The sequence below is a fragment of the Gossypium hirsutum genome, chromosome D05 (genome assembly GCF_007990345.1).
Source record: "Gossypium hirsutum isolate 1008001.06 chromosome D05, Gossypium_hirsutum_v2.1, whole genome shotgun sequence".
NCBI classification, from domain to species: Eukaryota; Viridiplantae; Streptophyta; class Magnoliopsida; order Malvales; family Malvaceae; genus Gossypium; species Gossypium hirsutum.
Genome location: NC_053441.1, coordinates 1,400,717 through 1,422,439, shown reverse-complemented (window position 1 = coordinate 1,422,439; position 21,723 = coordinate 1,400,717). Strand labels below are relative to the sequence as shown.

The window sequence follows — 21,723 nt, the reverse complement described above, 5'->3', positions numbered from 1 at the left end:
GGGTCGGGCGGCCTGGCCCGGCCCAATGGCTCGTCTGAAATATAGAAAGGTTCGAGTAAAAATATAGGCCCGAAATATAGATTTAGAAAAAAAAATGAGGCCCGTTTAGAAAATGGGCCGGGCCTCAAGCACCACTTTTTTAGTATTTATTAAAAAATTGGGCCGGGCCAGGCTCGGACTTAAGAATTTTTTCCTGGGCTGGGCCTGGACAAAATTTTAGGCCCATATTTTGAGCCGGGCCCGGACCTAGGACGCGAGCCGAATTTTTTTCTGGGCCCGGCCCATGAACACCTCTACAGTGCTCTCCTTTTGGAAGTGATTTTCAGAATAAAAAGTAAAGACAGGGATCAGATTCTAGTTTGAAAGAGTACAGCTGATGGAAAATATAGATTTCATTTGCTGCAAATAACCCACTGTCTTATCATGGACTAAATGGAATGTATGAAGGGGACATCAACATGTAATATATTGTACACAAACGCCTCACAAGTTGAAAATGATATAATTACATATGTATCCAATCGAGCTCTAAAGCATAGTATTAATGGAGGAACATTAAAAAAAACAAATCCCAGAACTCAAAAGTAAATTGACATTCATGTTGTGCAAATCAATTACCAGTGTTGGAGCCACTACTTACATAATTGAAGTTTGATTTCATCTTTCCTATGTTTGCCAATATTCAAAGGGGAATCTTTGGTGCTTTTGGATCCCTCTGGTTTCTTTTTACGTCTCCCTTGTTGAGATAGACGAGAATGATGCGATAATATGGCGAGATCATTAAGGTCTTGCAATTGAGAGAGGACTTTCACTACTTCATCCATTGTAGGACGGGCTTTAGGGTCCCTATGGAGGCAACTGTAAGCTAATTGAGAAACTTTAAGTACCCCTTTAAGAGAATAATTTAGCTCTAACCGGGGATCCACCAGTTGGTAAAGTTTTCTCTTGTCAGCTAAATACGGCCGAGCCCATGTAACTAGATTCTGCTCGCCACTAGGACGCTTCTTGTCCATCGATCTTCGGCCGGTCAAAATCTCGAGTAAGACAACACCGAAGCTGTAAACGTCACTTTTAGATGTCAAGTGTCCTGAGAAAAAAAAATGTATGTATCCAATGTTGAATCAAATTTCCATCTTTGAATTAGTTAAGATCATGTCTGAGAATTATAATACCTGTCATAACATACTCTGGTGCAGCATAGCCATAGGTTCCGACAACTCTAGTAGAAACATGTGTTTTGTCTCCTTGAGGACCAGCTTTTGCTAGACCAAAATCTGAAAGCTTTGCATTATATTCCTGCAATAATAATTTAGATATCAATGATATAAATCACCAAAGCTAATGTCAATAAGAAATACAGTCATTCATACATACATGCATACATACATACCGAATCAAGTAAAATGTTGGATGTTTTAAAATCTCTATAAATGACTGGTTCTGGACCGCCATGAAGAAAAGCCAATCCTTTTGCTGCGCCAAGTGTGATCTTAATCCTATTTGACCAGGGAAGAGGTATTGTCCCTTTGCAAAATTAGGCAATATCAGCATTTGTTTCATATAAGGGTCAATTCTAAAAGGATCTGAGACTCACTTCTAAACAGATGGTTTTCAAGACTTCCTCGGGTCATAAATTCATAGACAAGCAACCGGTGATCCTCTTCAATGCAGTAACCAATGAGTTTAACAAGGTTAGGATGATGAAGTTGTCCAAGGAAGGCAACCTCAACCTGCAATGAATCAACCCAAGTTTCATTGACTAACCCATGAAAGCACATATGTTATTTTGTTTTGTTTTTTCTACTAATTACCACCCATTCTCTGTGGCCTTGAAGACCATCCAGTTTCAAACTCTTGACAGCAACAGTGATCCCTGAACCTGGTTTGGCCGGTGCTGTTCCATTTTCCTCTATCCACCCTTTGAAGACATACCCAAAACCACCTTCACCAAGTATGCTGTCAGGTCTAAAGTTCCCTGTTGCAGATTTTAGCTCTTGAAAAGTAAATTGAAGAAGCTGTCGTGGTGATTTGGTTTTTGTGGATGTTGGTGGATCGAGATTATCAGATGAAAGACGAGCTTCATTTGGAGGGAACAACTCTCTATTACTAGCATTTAGACATCTTGTCTCAGTAGCTGCATACAATGATTGAGAATCAGTCTTCTTTCAAAATATTGAAACTTTAAAGAAAAAAGGAACAAAATTCAGAAAATACCAGCATCATAAACCAGACTAGTGCGGGGAATTGTGTTAGCAGAGTGAGTGGTAGAAGAAGAGGAGTTGCAAACGCCACGTTTCAAGAAAGTCCAACAGTCACAGTTGTTGTCAGCCATGGAGAACAAGTTAGGAAGAGAAAGTGCTTCAGTTAGTCACCACGTTAAACAAATGAAAGTAGTCATTCTTGCATGAGATTAAGGAACAAGGAGATGAAGGAGGAGAGACTGGCCATGTGGGAATAAAGCAAATGAAGAAAAGATAATTGAGTTAGTCAAGAAAGAAGGAAAGACAGAGAGACAGGATTGTGGGTGTCGGAGATTATAGGCATCATCATAAGCATCATCGCAGTAATGTCTACAAAAAGAACTTTCTTTTTAACCACCTTTTTTTTGGGGGGTGGCAATTGCCTCCATCTCTTCCAAGATGGTTTTACTAATGCCACGGTACGAGAAATACTTTATATATATATATATATATAGATTAAGAAAATGTAAATAATTTTATTAATAATACCATGGGCAAATCCAAAATATTTTCTTTTTGGAGAGTCCAAAATTATAAAAATACAATTTCATCCTTTTAATACCTTATATCTTTATAATTTTAAAAGATTAAATCAATTTTTTATTATTTAAAGGAACAAAGTGCAATTTTACTATTATTAATTTAAAATATTATAAATTATAAAAAAATTAAAAGAATTTTTTTTCATTTTAAGAGGATCGGCTGCTGCCTTGTCTCCGCCCCTAAACAAGACATTGATTTTGATATTAAGTTCTTGAGCATTGAGGTTTGAATAGTTGCATGATTGAAATTTTATTTTATTAAAAATAAATAAATTATCTATATAACCATACTAATATACTACTTTTAGGAATAATATTCAATGTATAATTGTGTTTAAGTTTCATTTACCATCGTAAATATTAACATGCCATATCATAATTAAATTAAACAAAAAAATATGATAAACTTGTAAATAAATATTATTAATTTTATTTAAACATAATTAAACATTAATTATAACTACTATAAATAAATATTATTAATAATTCTTATATTTAAAATCTTAAGTTTAAAGTCTTGAAGGTCAAGTTTAAGATTTTAGCATTTAATTAAATTAATTATTATTTAATTATATTTAAATAAAATTATTAATATTTTATTTATAAATCTTTCACTATTTTTTATTTTATTTAATAGTAAAAGTTATATTACAATTCATCGATTTATGCACCCATACTTTTGGTTTATTTGACATGCCTTAAACCAATATGCACTACACCAAAACAGGCTTTTAGCGTCATTTTTCGCGGCGTTTGGATAACAAACGCCACTAAAGATCAATCATTAGCGGTGCATTATAAAAAACGCCGCTGAAAATAATCATTACCGGCATTTTTGAGAAAGCGCCGCAAAAAACCTAGCGCAACGACGCCGTTTCCCAGCATTCGGTGATTTAGCGGCTTTTTTCAGTAAGCGCCGCTAATGCTGAAGGCTTTAGCGGCGTTTCTAGGAAAGCGCCGGAAAAATAACTAAGCCCAACGATGTCGTTTCTCGAGCTTTCAGGGATGTAGCGGCGCTTTCTATAAAGCGCCGCTAATGGTTAGGTCTTTAGCAGCGTTTCTGGAAAAGCGCCGCTACTTAATACTAGCGCAATGACGTCGTCTCCCGAGCTTTCAGGGATTTAGTGGCGCTTTTACAGAAAGCGCCGCTAATGTTGAAGTCTTTAGCGGCGTTTTTGTTAATGCGCCGCAAAAAACCTAAGCCCAACGACGCCGTTTTCTGGCTTTCGGGGATTTTAGCGGCGTTTTTGTTAAAGCGCCGCTAATGTTCAGTCTTTAGCGGCGTTTTTTGGAAAGCGCCGCAAAAAAAACTAAGCGCAACGTCGTCGTTTTCTGTGCTTTTGAGGGATTTAGCGGCGTTTTTAGAAAAGCGCAGCTAATGATCAGGGATTTAAAATAATTTAAAGTATTTCTTAAAATTGAAAAATTAAAAAACTATTATTTAAAATATTTTTAAAGTTTTTTGGATACATTACTGATTTTTTTAGTTTATATATTAAATAATTTCTTATATAATCGTAAAAGAGGTAGTATTAAATTTAAAATATTGAATTAATTATCATTATAGTATATGGTTTAGAGTTTAAGGAGTAGGTCAGTGTATGGATTTAGGGTTTAGGGATTAGGTGTTATGCTTTTGTGGTTATGGAGAGTTAAGATTTAAGATTTATGGTTTAGGGGTTTAGGGTTTAGGGTTTAGGGATTTTTGGTTTAGGGTTTGAACGGTAAGGTTAGAGTTTAAGTTTAGATTAAATAGTTTTTATTAATTTTTATATCAAATATGTTATTTAAGTTAATAAGAAATTTGGATGAATTTAAATTATGAGTATATAGTTTATATTATTTAAGAGATATATAATAGATAGATGATCGATCACTTTATGCATGTAGATATTGATACATGTATCAAATACTTTTAAATATTACTTAATATTTTTAAATAATATTTATTTACGTAAAATTTAAATAGTAAAATTATATAATAAATTTTTTAGGGGTTACGGTTTAGGGGTTAGAGAAGTTTAGGGTTTATGCTTTAAGGGTTAAAGGGGATTTAGGGGTTATATATGGGTTAGGAATTTAGGAATTAGGGTTATTAATTAATTTTTATATTAAATATTTTTAAATATTACTTAAAATTTTAACAAGTATTTATGTAAAATTTAAATTAAATGTACAAGAGATAAATAAATAAATAACAAAATTTATTCAAATTTTAGCAAATATATTTCGATTACATTTTTATTTGTGGCGTTTTTAGAAAAACGCCGTAAATTATCTTTAAACTCAAAACGGCGTTGTTTCAGTTAATCATTTGTGGCGTTTTTTATGAAAACGCCAGAAAGTTTACTTATGTTTTAATAAAACGGCACCGTCTGATTCTGTACATGAAATTTTAGTGGCGTTTTCTACTAAAACGCCGCAAATATGAATAATATCCGCAAATACTTATAAATAAATATAAATAATTTAGTGGCGTTTTTGTGAAAAACGCCGCAAATAATATTTGAAAAATTGAATAAAATGGAGCCGTTTCATTGACAAGTTCAGTTGACCCTCAAAATTTGTAAGATTTGTGGCGTTTTCTTTAAGCGCCGCTTCATGAAATGAATACTGGCATATCTCCATCAACCCAATTTAACTTAAAAATAGAGCATAAATTTTAAATTGTAATACCTTATTTGAATAATATCAATAATTTATAAATTCGAATGTTGATAAAATTTTAATATTTATTCACGTAAAATTTAAATAGTAAAATTATATAATTGGAATGGTTTAGGGGTTATGCTTTAGGGGTTAGGGAGATTTAGGGGTTTATGGTTTATGCTTTAAGGGTTTAGGGGATTTAGGGGTTATGGGTTAGGAATTTGGGAATTAGGGGTTATTAATTTTTATATTAAATACTTTTAAATATTACTTAAAATTTTATATTTTTTTGTGTAAAATTTAAATTAAATATACAAGAGATAAATAAATAAATAATAAAATTTATTCAAATTTTAGCAAATATTTATTGCATTTTTATTTGTGGAGTTTTTCGAAAAACGCCGTAAATTATCTTTAAACTTCAGTTAATCATTTGTGGCGTTTTTTATGAAAACGCCAGAAAGTTTACTTATGTTTTAATAAAACGGCACCGTCTGATTCTGTACATGAAATTTTAGTGGCGTTTTCTACTAAAACGCCGCAAATATGAATAATATCCGCAAATTGAATAAAACGGAGCCGTTTCATGAAATGAAATTTGTATGATTTATAAAATTTATTAAATTTTAACATTTAAAATTAATCTATTAAATATGTAACATATTTTTATATAATGTTATTGAAATAATATTAACAAAGTCATAACAATGTACCTGCTGAAAAATAATTTGAAAACTTATAAACTTATTAATATATTTTTTAAAAGTGAATAATTAGTGGCGTTTTGCTGAAAAACGCCACACAATCTAAATATTAGTGTCTTTTTGCGAATAAACGCTGCAGTATCTTTAATATAAATTGAACGAAATAGCGCCGTTTCATTGACGAATTAAATATTAGTGGCGTTTATTCTCAAAACGCCGTAAATGTTGTAAAATTAGTGGCGTTTGATTGTAAGCGCCGTAAAAGTTGGAATCGACAACGGTGTCGTTTTAAACATATTTCAGTTTTCAACTAAATCCCCGCCCCCAGCACCAAATCCCCAATCTGTCGAAATCCCTAATCCTTTTTTCTATCTGCGATTTCTTACATGCGATTCTTTAATTGAAAAGCTTCGGTGTTCCGTTGTTCTGTTTCTTGCAAAATTATAAGGATTATTTACCTTCATTGTTTCGGATTCTTGCTAACTCACATAACCCAGTCAAAGAAGACGGAGAAGGTGGGCAGACATTCGGATTCTATCGGGGGAAACAGTATTTAAGCTAAGATTTCCCGATTCTGCGCATTTAAACATTGGGTTTTCTTGTCTAGCTTAATTTTTTTGTTTGTTATTTGTTGATGACCCTGAAATGTCTTGAAATCGTCTTCTCTGTGTATAGGGTTTTCAATCGTTTCATTTTTCTTCATCGTTGCGAAGGTACACTATAGCTTTCACTTCTTTTATACTGGGAATGCTTTCATTGGTTTGGAGTAAAAGCTGATGAAAATGCAAGTTTAATATCCATTTCTCTCAACTTCTTAATACTTGCCTCAACCTGCTTCAAAACTGTCAATCTCTTTCTTAGTTGCTGAAGTTCCATTTCTAATGCCCGTTTTCCATCTAATTCTTTCTCCATTCGAATTATCCTATTATTGAGTTCCTCGTTCAGCCTCTTATAAAATGAAATAAACTCTAAATATCAACATAATTTTTGCGTTAAGACTAATTATAGAAACAAAATAAATAGAAACAAAATTGTAGCACTTCTCATGTTATCACCTGGGCTGGGAATTTTTTTGTTCAATAGATGTCGCCTCATGTCTTTACTACTTTATTTATGGAAATATCACCATTCTTTTCATAGTGAAAAAGTAATACGGTTTGAACTTTCATCAAAATTTTGTAAATAGTAATAACTGAATTTGTTAAATATTTTCTATTTAGGATTAAATTGATAGAATGCATAAATATTTGAGGGTTAAATTTATTATTAGACTAATAAAAAAGTTGACATCAACTTATTGTCACTTATCTAACTGCAACTAATGAGAGAATGATCGAAATATTTAATTTTGAAGAGATTAATGAATAAATTTAAAAGAAAGAAGAGAAGAAAATTTAATAATCAAAATAAAACGAAAACAATAGTTCGAAGACAGCAGTTGCGTTGAGCAGTAAGAAGGCTAACTCCAAGCTTTAAGGTACAATAAGCTAGAAAACCATAAAATACTTGTCATGCTTTAAAAGGTACAATAAGCTACTGTATGGTTTAATAATTTTTATGTTTGTTTAAGTATACTTATATCTGTAAATGGTTAATTTAAGCTCGTTTTAGATTTATCCATATTTTAAAAATATTTTATGGTATTTTTAGTTTGATATTTAATAATTTTTTATATTTTTATTTCATTAAAGTTTTAAACATAGATAAATTAACATATTTTCTAACGCTTACATTATAATAAAAATATTATTCTAGAATTAAATTACAAGAAGATAAAATATTGTGATTTCATTAAGCAATGTAATTGGAATGGTCAAACATTGTGATTTCATTAAGCAATGTAATTCCACTTTTGCTAGAAGCCTTTATTTAAATTTAAATGTATGGACTAAATCTTGAATATTGTTAAACTACAGGGATTGATGGCCATATCAATGTAATAGGCAAAAGAATCTTCAGGAGACCTCTTTTTTGTATGTTTGAAGTTGTCATGAATATTTAATATGATAGAAAAATAAGTATAATGTGATCTTACTATATTTGATCTCCATTTGAATTCTCATGTGTTCGGTTTTTTTGTTGAAAATCAATTAACTTCGATTGGTAACAGTTCTTTTAGCTTAGAAAGGATTATGAACATAGAATTTTCCATTTATCATGTTTTTTTCTGCAGCAGCTTCGTGCAAAAAACGCAATCATATAATTAATTGAAAAGAACTATGAGTTTTTTAAAAACATAGGACTATGACTTTTGATTTTTTATTTCACATATGAAAAGAACTAATGTTATAAACAATGGGGTAATTTTTTTGACATTTTTGAAGGTTTTTATTTCACCAATTCGGGGTTATAAATAATTAATTTAATAAAGAGTATACCTTATAATTAATTTTTGTTATCATGTTATCATAAAAGATAAAATAAAATATAAAAATATAAAAATATATGTTTTCTATTAAAATTGACTATTAAAATAAAATGTTATTATTGGATTATCATACAGTATGTTAAACTCATTTTAATATTGGCTATTTTGACTTAAGAGAACAAGTGAGATGCTAGATTGAAGCAAATGATATTAGGCAATGAAATATTCTTAATAATAAAATTATATTAAAATTATTATTAAATATTATTAATAATTATATTAGTAATGTTATTAAATTATATATTATTTTATTAAATTGTACTTAACAATAATTATGTTAAAATTATTATTAAATATTATTAATAATTATATTAGTAATGTTATTAAATTATATATTATTTTATTAAATTGTACTTAACAATAATTATGTTAAAATATAATTAAATTATTTATTTTTATTTTTTATTAAAAAATATTTAACAATAATAGATATTAATATTTAATAACAATAACCTACCACTGAACAACTCAAAACTTACATAACCTAAATAACCTACATAACTTACATAATACAAAACTCACATAACTTAAATCTCTTACACAACTTACATAACCTTCATAATACATTTAACTTACATAACTTACATAATACATAATAACTTACAACTTACATAATACATCTAACTTACAACTTACATAATACATCTAACTTACAACTTACATAATACATTTAACTTACATAACTTACGTAATCCATCTTAACTTACATAATACATAATAACTTACAACTTACATAACATACATTACTTTGATAACTTACATAACTTACTTACATAACTTACATAACTTACATAACTAACATTATACACAACTTACATAATACATTACTTACATAACTTAAAGCATAATAATAACTTACATAATACACAACTTACATAGCTTACACAATACATAACTTACCCGTGCAATTTATTGTCAAGATTAGGCTTCAAGAAATAAGAAATGGACCGGTCTTGGATGAATTTGTCAAGGGTAAGCGACGGTTATCGAAATGGAGTACAAACATTTCTAAATTTTACATTTCAATATGCAAGCCAAGAGAACATGATTCTTTGCCCGTGTAAGAAGTGTGTCAACATAAACTGGCATTATCGTGAAGTTGTATATGAGCATCTAATTGTTGATGGGTTTGTTCGTGGTTATAAACAATGGTTTTTTCATGGAGAATGCCCACCTAGTACTTCCTCTTCAAGGATGGATGTATCTTATGATAGTACTTGTAACACCCCTTACCCGTATCCAACACCGGAATAGGGTACGAGGCATTACCAAAACACATACACTTGTAAACGTATTTAACCGAGTTATAAAATTTCATCAAAATTAAAACTTTCAAAATAATTAACATGTTTCTATAACTTTTCACAATATATCCTCAAAATATTATAATCATAATAATTAAGGCCTGCGAGACCCGATACATACTCATGCAATTTAATGCTTCATTTCCATTTCATTCAATTCGCAATTTCTCATGCTCATAATTTAAATCATATCACTAGCAATTTCCATTTAATTCACGTACAATTCAATGACATCAAATTCAAAACTAATACGTATTTACCATTTAACTCAATGTTTATTGATTATACCATTCAATAACACATTTATGAAATTCTCAATTTAGCAATGAAAATATCACTTTAGTTTGAATAACAACATCGTCTTGATATAAATACACTACCACTTATCCATTTACTTTAATTCTTTTGGGCCCATTTGTCACTTACCATCCTTAATCAAATTACGGAACGGTCACGGAAAATTGAGTACTTCACTTTCACTTTGCCATAGTATAACTATGGTCTTACGTATGATCACTTATCACTTGTCCCTGATCAGATAAGTGTAGCCACCTATCACTTTGTTTCTTGATCAGATAAGTGTAGCCACTTATCACTTTGTTTCTTGATCAGATAAGTGTAGCCACTCATCACTTTATCTCTTGATCAGATAAGTGTAGCTAAAGCTATCACTTATCACTTTGTCTCTTGATCAGATAAGTATAGCCGAAGCTATCACTTATCACTTTTCACTTGTCACTTGATCAGATAAGTGTAGCCGAAGCTATCACTTATCACTTTGTCACTTGATCAGATAAGTATAGCCGAAGCTATTACTTATCACTTTCCACTTGTCACTTGATCAGATAAGTGTAGCTAAAGCTACCACTTATCACTTTGTCACTTGATCAGAAGTACTCAAATCCGACGTTCCGCTCAATTTGATCATTTATTCATATATCAGGCTTACCAACATGTGTTAATTCATAAACCATTCATGGTATTATTTCATGCCAAATCATATATTGAATATACCATACACACATACTATGAAACTTTATTTTCACACATGAGCTTAAACCATGACCAATAATGCACAAAAATAAGCATCATTCATATTTCATCGTTTATGAGTTATAATCAAACATATGACCATTTATACACGAATCATTCATATATTTCCCAATTTTCCTCCTCCTCCTCTCCATTCCACATCCTTAATGTGTATAACACACTTAAACAACATTAACCATAATTTCAATATTCACTAACATGTATATTCAAAGCTGTTTATCCGAGTCAGAGTCACTAAATTATTTTTATCTGGAGCTAAAGAGCTCCAAATTAAGATCCGTTAATTTTCCCTGAAACTAGACTCACATATCTTCATACCATAAAATTTTCATAATTTTTGGTTCAGCCAAATAGTACAGTTTATTCTCTAAAGTTTCCCCTGTTTCGCTGTCTGACAGTTCCGACCACTCTTCACTAAAATTAATTATCTCATTTTACAGAATTCGGATGATGTTTTAGCTTGTTTCTTCTAAAAATAGACTCATTAAGGATTCTAACCATATAAACTATAACTCATAATCATTTTTGTACAATTTTTAATGATTTTCCAAAGTCAGAACAGGGGAACCAGAATTCATTCTGCCTTGTCTCACAAAATCTATTATATCTCATGATTTACAATTCCATTGCTCACATCATTTCTTTTATAAGAAACTAGACTCAATAAGCTTTAGTTTCATATTTTATTCATCCTCTAATTCAATCTCTAAAATTTTTGGTGATTTTTCAAAGTTACACTACTGCTGCTGTCCAAAACTGCTTTAGTGCAAAATGTTGATTTCCATTTTGCCCCAAATTTCACAGTTTATACAATTCGGTCCTTTCTCAATTAACCCCTCAATTAATCTAATTTTCTCAATTAGTACTTTACTAGACATTATAAGTTGTTACACAACTATTTAAATTCAGAATTTCCACATATAACTCTATCTTCAAACTCTTTTACTATTAGGTCCCAAACATTCACTTTCTATTCAATTCTTTCAATAAAATCAGCATATGAACAATTTAAAGCTCTAATTTCATGCTAAATCATCATATACTTCCAGCACATATTCATATCAACTTTCAACTTCTTTCATAAAATCAAAAACTAATGGATTTAACAAGTGGGCCTAGTTGTAAAAGTCATAAAAATACAAAAATTTCAAGAAATAGTCAAGAATTGAACTTACTTGTAATAAAAATATGAATAACCAGCTTGAAGAAGCCCTTCCATGGTGTTTTAGCTGATGAGAATTCAGAAAAATGAAGAGAAATCTAGATAATTCCACTTGGGTCCTAACTTTATTAAGCAAATTTTGCAATTTTCCAATTTTGCCCTTAATTCTCCTTACTTTCTTGTTGATTTCATGCCTCTGCCGTCCAGCCCAAATAGACCTTGGGTCTATTTGCCTTTTAAGCCCTCTTCCTTTTATCATTTAAGCTATTTAATTATTTCCCAAAATTTTGCATTTGTTACAATTTAGTCCTTTTTGTTCAATTAATTATCGGAACTTTAAAATTTCTTAACGAAACTTTAATACTAACTTTTTAACACTCCATAAATATTTATAAAAATATTTATGGCTCAGTTTAAAATCCCCGAGGTCTTGATACCTCATTTCGATTCTAATTATTTTAATATTTATTTCTAGTGCACTATTCACTATTTCAAAAATTTTCCTAACTTCATATTTAACTTATACTTACTAAATTAATAATATTTTCTATCCATTTGTCGAATTTAGTGATCTCGAATCACCGTTCCGACACCTCTGAAAATTCAAGCCATTACATTTTTTTTTTCGTCGGATTTGTGGTCCTGAAACCACTGTTCCGACTAAGCCTAAGATCGGGCTATTACAACTCTCCCCCCTTTAGGGATTTTCGTCCCCGAAAATCTTACCAGATGGTAGGTTAATGATTTACTTCCACAGTATATTTCAAATTCACACATGATTTTGGATTTTCATATCTTTTACAGATAATCACATAGATTCATAAGAAAATCAGGATAGCGATATTTCAGCATCTGAAGCTACACAAAGTATCAAAAAATTACAATCCATATAGAATGATATCCATTTTGATAACCTGAGTAGTTTTCAGAACTATCAAATATTTCTCTCTTTTTATATTGTCCTCATTTTCTAATTCATTCACTTTTCCGACCACATTATTATTCTCCCGTACACGAACTTCTGTAACACTACACTCGTAAGCTTATTCAACCAAAATCTCACAAATTTCATTGTAACATTTTACTAATATGGGGGTGAGTGTAGTAAAGCCTCAAATTTATCTTACACATAAATGCGCATAACACATACCATCACAAATAGCCAATTCATTACTAAGTTCACATTCTCAAAGCATTTAATAAACATTTGCTTTTAATCACTTTTGTTCTCAACACAAAATTCTAACTCAAATCACTAATTCACAATCAAAATTTCTATATAGCATCATAATCCAAATATCATAACTCATATGCTTGTATAATTATAACATTCATCAATAAAAAAAATGTTTTATTCTTTGATCCATACCTTTATGAGTTTCAACTCATAATCAATACATTTTCACTCAAACATTTTAGTATTTATTTCTATACTATTAGAATTAACTCAGTTGAAAAACATATCTATCTCATCAAGATAATTTTCGTCATAGAACAATACTGATAAGGGGGTGATGGTGAAGTCATAAATCTTTCAACTTGCTCTCATAGATACATATATATATGATTTTGTATTCATCATCAATGTAATACCATCATAACTACGTAATTCATTCCAAGCAAATTAACACATCTATTTATTACAAATGTTTTCTGTCACTCACAATTTCACACAACGAATTTACTTACTCAAGCTCAACGTTAATATCTAATTAAATTCCAATACTTGGCTTCTATTTTACTTACCGACATTTGCCAAATTAGAGAACGTCTTACGGAATTGAGTACTTCGTTTTCTCGATGCCATAGTCCAACTATGGTCTTACACGTAATCACAAATCACATACCGATGCCATAGCCCAACTATGGTCTTACACGAAATCACATATCACTTACCGATGCCATAGCCCAGCTATGGTCTTACACGGAATCACATATCACACATATCACTTACCGATGCCATAGCCCAGCTATGGTCTTACACGGAATCACATAATCACATGTTCACATGTTGCCATGGTCAAACCATGGTCTTTTCCGTCAATTCATCACATATCACTGAACGAAAGTACTCATTCCTGCGTTCTACTCAATTTGACTTCGAATTCAATTTTTCATACTATTATAATATTCATGGTTTAGACATAAAACAAAATATCTTATTATCTTTAATTTAACAATTAAACATAAGATTCTATCATATGAACATACTAATTTCACTTATTCAAGCAGATGTACATACACACGTTCCATCTATTTAAGTAAATTTGCTTATCATATTCACTTAATCAAATATGTTGAGCACATAGCATTATATAATCACCAACATACTTGGATGAGCTTGTCACAACATAAACTTTTTTTTTTAACTTATAGTCATCTCTTTTCATACATGAACACATCCATATCACAAATTTTTATACTTACCTTTCCAAATTCCAACATAACGTGAGCATACTTCATTTATCTCAATATCATTTTTAGCATTATCGAAAATAGCTCGATTGAAAATCATCTCTGTCTTAACAAAGCAATTTCGTTAGAGCCCGGAGATGTCACATCATCAAGAGTAATAACGTGGCATGTATAGCTAGGCTCACATATGCTACGTTTGGTCCGAGAACCGACTAAACCGTAGCTCTGATACCACTAAATGTAACACCCCTTACCCGTATCCAACACCGGAATAGGGTACGAGGCATTACCAAAACACATACACTTGTAAACGTATTTAACCGAGTTATAAAATTTCATCAAAATTAAAACTTTCAAAATAATTAACATGTTTCTATAACTTTTCACAATATATCCTCAAAATATTATAATCATAATAATTAGGGCCTGCGAGACCCGATACATACTCATGCAATTTAATGCTTCATTTCCATTTCATTCAATTCGCAATTTCTCATGCTCATAATTTAAATCATATCACTAGCAATTTCCATTTAATTCACGTACAATTCAATGACATCAAATTCAAAACTAATACGTATTTACCATTTAACTCAATGTTTATTGATTATACCATTCAATAACACATTTATGAAATTCTCAATTTAGCAATGAAAATATCACTTTAGTTTGAATAACAACATCGTCCTGATATAAATACACTACCACTTATCCATTTACTTTAATTCTTTTGGGCCCATTTGTCACTTACCATCCTTAATCAAATTACGGAACGGTCACGGAAAATTGAGTACTTCACTTTCACTTTGCCATAGTATAACTATGGTCTTACGTATGATCACTTATCACTTGTCCCTGATCAGATAAGTGTAGCCACCTATCACTTTGTTTCTTGATCAGATAAGTGTAGCCACTTATCACTTTGTTTCTTGATCAGATAAGTATAGCCACTTATCACTTTGTTTCTTGATCAGATAAGTGTAGCCACTTATCACTTTGTTTCTTGATCAGATAAGTGTAGCCACTCATCACTTTGTCTCTTACATGAGGCATCGTCGGTGGTTACCGGAAAATCATAGATTTAGATTTCAGAGTTCGGCATTTGACGGTACTGAAGAGTTCAGAGAAGCTCCTTCGCAGACAAGTGGATCTAAAGTCTTGTTAATGTTGGAAGATATGAATTTCAGTTATGGGAAGATGAATCAACCGGCAAACACGCAAAGAAATAGAAGATCAAATGATGAAGCTGATGATAACTCCGATGAAGAGGATGATCCTAATGAGGCGGACTTGTGGAAGAAAAGAAGTATTTTTTTTGAGTTGCCTTATCGGGAGCACCACCTTTTACGACACAATCTTGATGTTATGCATATTGAGAAAAATGTCTGCGAGAACATTGTCTGTACAATTTTGAATGTAGACGGAAAATCAAAAGACAATCTTCAGAGTCGACTTGATTTAGTTCAAATGGGAATTCGACCTGATCTTCATCCGAATTCACTTCTGAATGGTAAATATCGGTTGCCGCCTTCTATTTTCTCAATGTCGAAGACAGAGAAAGAAGTGTTCTGCATGGTGTTGAAGGATATAAAGGTTCCAGATGCGTATGCATCAAATATATCTCGATGTGTTAGTGTTAAAGATCGAAGACTATATTCGCTAAAATCACATGACTATCACATCTTGATGCAAGATTTACTACCAGTTGCTCTACGATGTTGTATTTCCAAGAAGGTGACGTCTTGTATAATTGAACTATCCAATATAATGAAAGCCATTTGTGGAAAAGTTTTGGATGTTCAAGAACTTCAGAAGGTACAGGATCGAGCCGCTTTAACTTTATGCAACATGGAGAAAATCTTCCCACCTTCCTTCTTCACTATTATGGTTCACTTGATAATCCATCTCCCGCGTGAAGCAATTCTTGGCAGACCCGTTTTCTATCGATGGATGTATCCCATAGAAAGGTGTTAATTACAATTTTTAAAATTTTCCTTTGTTCACCTATGACTTTAGTTACAACTTTTGATAATGTTGTATATCGTGTTTAGGTTCCTGTCCAAATTAAAGTCTTATTGCCGCAACAAGCGTTATCCAGAAGGATCGATTGCTGAAGGCTACTTGGCAGAGGAATGTATGACCTTCTGTTCAAGATATTTGGAAGATGTTGAAACACGGTTGAACAGACCTAATAGAAATGCTGGACTCACGGATCATAACTTTGCCGACAATTATTTGTTCCAAAGTTTTGGAGAACCAATCGGTAAAGTTAAAATTGCAGAATTAGATGATTTATCGTGGGTACAAGCACATCGATATGTTCTGTTTCACCACGAATCAATGGAACCTTTACGCAAGTAAGTTATAGAAATTTGATAAATATTCATCATTTAAAAATTGTTTATAGTCTAACAAACTGAACATTTTTTTAACATAGTGAGTACAAACAAATATTGAGATCTCGTTCGCGCTCCCGAAGAACACAACATCGAGATATCAATAAGTTGTTTACAAAATCTTTTCATGAATGGTTAAGCCAAATGGTATGTAATTGGAGCTTTCACCGACAAATAATAATATTTGTTCAAAACATTTTTAATTACTCAGTTTACTTTCCATTCAATAGGTTTGGAGTGGGAAGAACGTCACCGACGAAGTTAAATGGCTTTCCCAAGGTCCAAATCGGGTGGTTAAAAGATATAGTGCGTTCCTCATAAACGGATTCAGATTTCATACAAAATATCGCGAGAGATTGAGGAGAACGCAAAATTGTGGAATAGTTGTTAATTCCTCAATTACAAGTTATGCTAGTGCTAGGGACAATAATCCTGTGGAGGGAAATGTGGAATATTTTGGACTTCTTACTGACATAATTGAGTTGGATTACTGCGGCAAATGGAAAGTTGTCTTATTTCGAGGTGATTGGGCAGATGTTAATACTGCACGTGGAATCAAGCAAGATCAGTTTGGTTTCACAATGGTAAACTTCGCTCGATTGATTCACACAGGACAACAATTGATTGATGAGCCGCATGTATTTCCTTCTCAAGTCAAACAAGTTTTTTACTCAAAAGATCCAACTGATGAGGGTTGGTACGTTGTACTCCGTAACATCCCTAGAGACTTGTTTGACATGGGCAGTGGAAGTAGAGATGACATTGACGACAGAACACAAACTTTACCATTTCCAGAACAGAACTTAAACGAAAACATCCCTAGTACTAGTACACAATTTGGATGGGTCCGCCAGGATACGGATGAAGATATTTACGAATTATAATGTAGTAAGCTTTTACGATTATGTATGTATATATTTACGAATGATGATATTTCAACTATTTTATATGTGATATTATTGTTGTAATTGTATACTATGTTTTCAACTAATTTATTTGTATTGCAGATAAAATGCCTAGAAGAAAAGTGCGATCGCACCGCATTGTTCAAGGTACTCTAAACTCGGCGGAAACAAACAGCACTGAACAACAGACTGCTGTTGGATCTTCGAATGTTCCGGTTACACCTGAGGAACCTATAGAAGATCAAAGTAATTTAACATTTAATTTACATGTGTGTTGACTTCTTCTTTGTTTTTTTTAAATTTTGTATATTACAATACTTTTATTTTTCAGATGAAACTGGTGGGACTCGGAGAGTTCGCGGACGTACAGTACTGAGCGATTTATCCGACCTAGATCCAGTCGAGCGTGTCCAAGTATCCAGTAATAGCTTTGGTCAGCCTGTTGGATCAGAAGCCCGCCTTTTAGCAAGATACATGGGCATTCTAGCACGGAATGCAAATATGTTGCCAATTAACTTTGAGTCATGGCATAAAGTGTCCGAGAGTAACAAGAACCAATCTCTCGATAACATTAAGGTAACAAAACGTGTATGTCATTTATAATACTTGGGTTTAAGTTTAATTTACAATTACTTTCTTAAATTGTGTTTTTTGTAGGCGAGATTTGCTCTAAAGGTCTCCGATGCTTATGTAAAGAAGGCATTGGGAAAAAGATGGAGAGACCATAAGAGCACTTTAAAGAAAGAATATTTTAAGACAAAAACAACACTCGACGAGAGATTACAAAATGTCCCACCGGGAATGCTGAGGTACCAGTGGGAAGAGGTCGTTAGATTTTGGACTTCGAAGAAAGGAGAGGTATGTGTAACTTATAAAGTTTTGTAATTATTTTGGTGTATAGTATTTCCTAATTAATGTACTAATAATTTCATAATGTAGGATCGTGAAAAAGTTGGAAAACAAAGTAGGCAGCAACAAAAATTCACTCACACAGCTGGGTCGAAAAGTTTTGCGTGTGTAGCTCATGCAGAGGTATTTTGAATTTTTAATATTGGCAGATATTTAATACTTTCTATCAATTAATATTTTTACTATTGTATTGTAGGAACTGTCGTCCGGTCAAAAAGTTGGACGACTTCAACTTTTTGACATTACACATAGGAAGAAAGATGGTAACCCTATGACTCTTGAAGCTGCAGAAATTATGGTACGTTTGCTTAATACAATTTCACTTGTTTTAATTATTTATAGTGTTTACTTTCTAATTATTTATTTCATTTATTGTAATGCAAATATTGTTAAGTTATGTTGCATTCGGTTTTTTAATATATATTGCGTTCCTAACTATGTGATTTGTTTTTTAGGAAAAATTGAAGGATAAAAAGGCAGAGTACGAAGCGATTGCTTCCAGTGATAGTTCTGTTCATATTGACGACATTGATAACCGGATTATCACTGAAGTTTTGGGTCCTGAAAGGTATGGTCGGGTTCGATTTCAAGGATCTTTTGTTAACCCATCCCAATATTTTGGATCTAGATCGCAACAATATATGCCTTCGGGGAGTCGAGCTGAAGAACTCCAGCTACAACTTAAAGCAGATGCAGCAGCGAACAGGCTGCTAAGAGGGAAGCAGAGGCTAAAGCGAGGGAAGTAGAGGCTGAAGCGAGGGAAGCAGAGCAGCGTCAAAAGTTCGATGAACTCTAGCAGCAGCTCCAGAGTATGATGAAGATGTTTCAGCAGTCGCAACTGCCGCCGTCTTAGACTATCGTGTAAATATACTTCAATTTTTACTTTGAATTATCATTTTAACTTTTAACATTTTTGTACGAATAATACGAATTTTATAATATTTATTTGTATTTATTATATTATTTGTTTAATATATAGATTTATTACTTTTGGCTGGTTTAGATATGATTTCTTCTGATTTGTTTTTTTACAGGAGGGCTGAAAATATATAAAAATTTATTTTACAAATCTGCCAAATTTAGTGGCGTTTTTAAAAAAACGCCACTAAAGGTGTTAGTCTTTAGCGGCGTTTTGGTCACAAACGCCACTAAAGACCCTGATCTATAGCGGCGCTTTTACCAAAAACGTCGCTAAAGACCCTAGTCTATAGCAGTGCTTATACCAAAAACGCCGCTAAAGGTATTACTCTTCAGCGGCGCTTCTACTAAAGCGCCGGTAAAGCTCTTACTCTTCAGCGGCGTTTGTGATATAAGCGCCGCTATAGACCAGGGTCTTTAGCGGCGCAATCTTTAGCGGCTTCTGTTGCGGCGCTTATTAAAGCGCCGCTAAAAGTTTCTGCGGCGCTTCCTAAAAAAGCGCCGCTAAAAGCCTGTTTTGGTGTAGTGGTGGCAATGTTAATTTCTTTTTTAAATAATTATTATATTTATTTTTAGTTCACGGTTTGTATATAAACTTTATATTATATTTATATGTTTGTATTTTTTTTAAAGTTACAAAAATTGTAATACAATTTTTACGTGTCATATTCAAATTATATAACTACCTAATGTTTATAATTAACCAAAGTTTTTCTTTCTTTTAATTTAATCCAAGCTTTGCAGTTGCTTTTCTAAATAATCCACATTATATATCTTGGCCAAAATGTTAATAATTCATAGTACATTAATTTTGAAAAACTGATTATATCATATCTAAAATTATCATTATCTTACCTAAAAAAAATCATTTTCTTACTTTAAAAAAAAATTACCATTTTCTTGTGAATAATGTTTTTTTTTTTTTGGAGTTGTTAAACATTATTACATTAACATATTAAGAAACTAACGCATGCCAGAGAGATGATTAATTTGGAGGATTAAGAAAATTATAAACCAAATAAAGAGCCTTATTTTTTCCGTTCCAATCATAATATTGAGCTTGAAATGCAAAACAAGCAAAGATTTCCAAATTAACACTTGGAAATATATGGAAGGTAGGCCATCAACCCTCCCAATTTATATGTTTTCTGCTTTATAATCATCCAATTCCCAATTTTATTCCACCAAAAATAAAATCCCAACCTTTTTTAATTGAATGCTTGGACTTAGAAAATGAATATTTTCCTTTATAAATTAATATATGATAAAATTATGCTTTTATCTCTTAAAATAAAAATAAATCGATTACTCCCTTCAAAATGTGAAATTATAAATCAATACATGATAAACTTATATTTTAATCTCTCAAAAAATTACCATTAAATTTCGTCTCTCACTAAAAAAATTTTGAGTTCACACTTAATTAAAAATCAAATTAGTACAAAGCTAGAACCAAACTGAAAATTAGAATATTAAATTAAAATAAATTTAGATAAAACCCATATATTATAGAACTTAAACCCACAATAAATTTAGAAAACAATCCACGTATGACAATACTCAAAGAGATATAAAAATTCTTTAATCTTATCAGTTCAATCAATATCTTATTAAGGTGAAGATGTTATTAATATTGTGATTACACAAATTTTAGATCAACCGACATTGAATATGTTTCTATACGAAAAGAGGAGAATCTATTAAAAAGGGGTTTGGGCCATTGAGGTTAACTAAGACTTAATTTATAAGTTAAATATTTAAAAAATCAGTAAAAAAAAGTTATATTAAAATTTCAAAATATATGTATTGGTGATTTCATATACGAGGAAATGTTTTTGGGTTTGGGTTTGGGTTTATAATTGGATAGGAAGAGTGGGGGGAGTTTTGGTGAGAGGTCATTTCATGGATAAACAATAAGAATCAAAATGGTATTCAAAGAAAGACACATTGGGTGAGTGAAAAGCAAATTTGGGAAGGTCCCTTGTTGGAAAGAAGGGGTACCCCATTGCCCCCACTAACCAAGCTTTGGATCCCCACCACCAATAATCTAGGCTCACCAGTTTTAGCCCACTCAACCTCATCATATTGGGCAAACAAG

At 31.7% G+C, this 21,723-nt stretch overlaps 1 protein-coding gene across 1 annotated transcript; it reads right to left on the bottom strand.

The window, feature by feature from the left end:
• Positions 1-466: 466 nt before the first annotated feature.
• On the bottom strand, positions 467-2,638 carry LOC107942688 (receptor-like serine/threonine-protein kinase At3g01300). The gene is made up of 6 exons (XM_016876393.2): positions 2,215-2,638; positions 1,812-2,134; positions 1,595-1,730; positions 1,391-1,524; positions 1,173-1,296; positions 467-1,087 (listed from the first exon to the last, which is right to left on the bottom strand). Exons 1-6 carry the CDS (start codon positions 2,330-2,332, stop codon positions 633-635), a joined length of 1,290 nt encoding a protein of 429 aa, XP_016731882.1. The 5' UTR covers positions 2,333-2,638; the 3' UTR covers positions 467-632.
• Between the last annotated feature and the right edge of the window lie 19,085 nt (positions 2,639-21,723).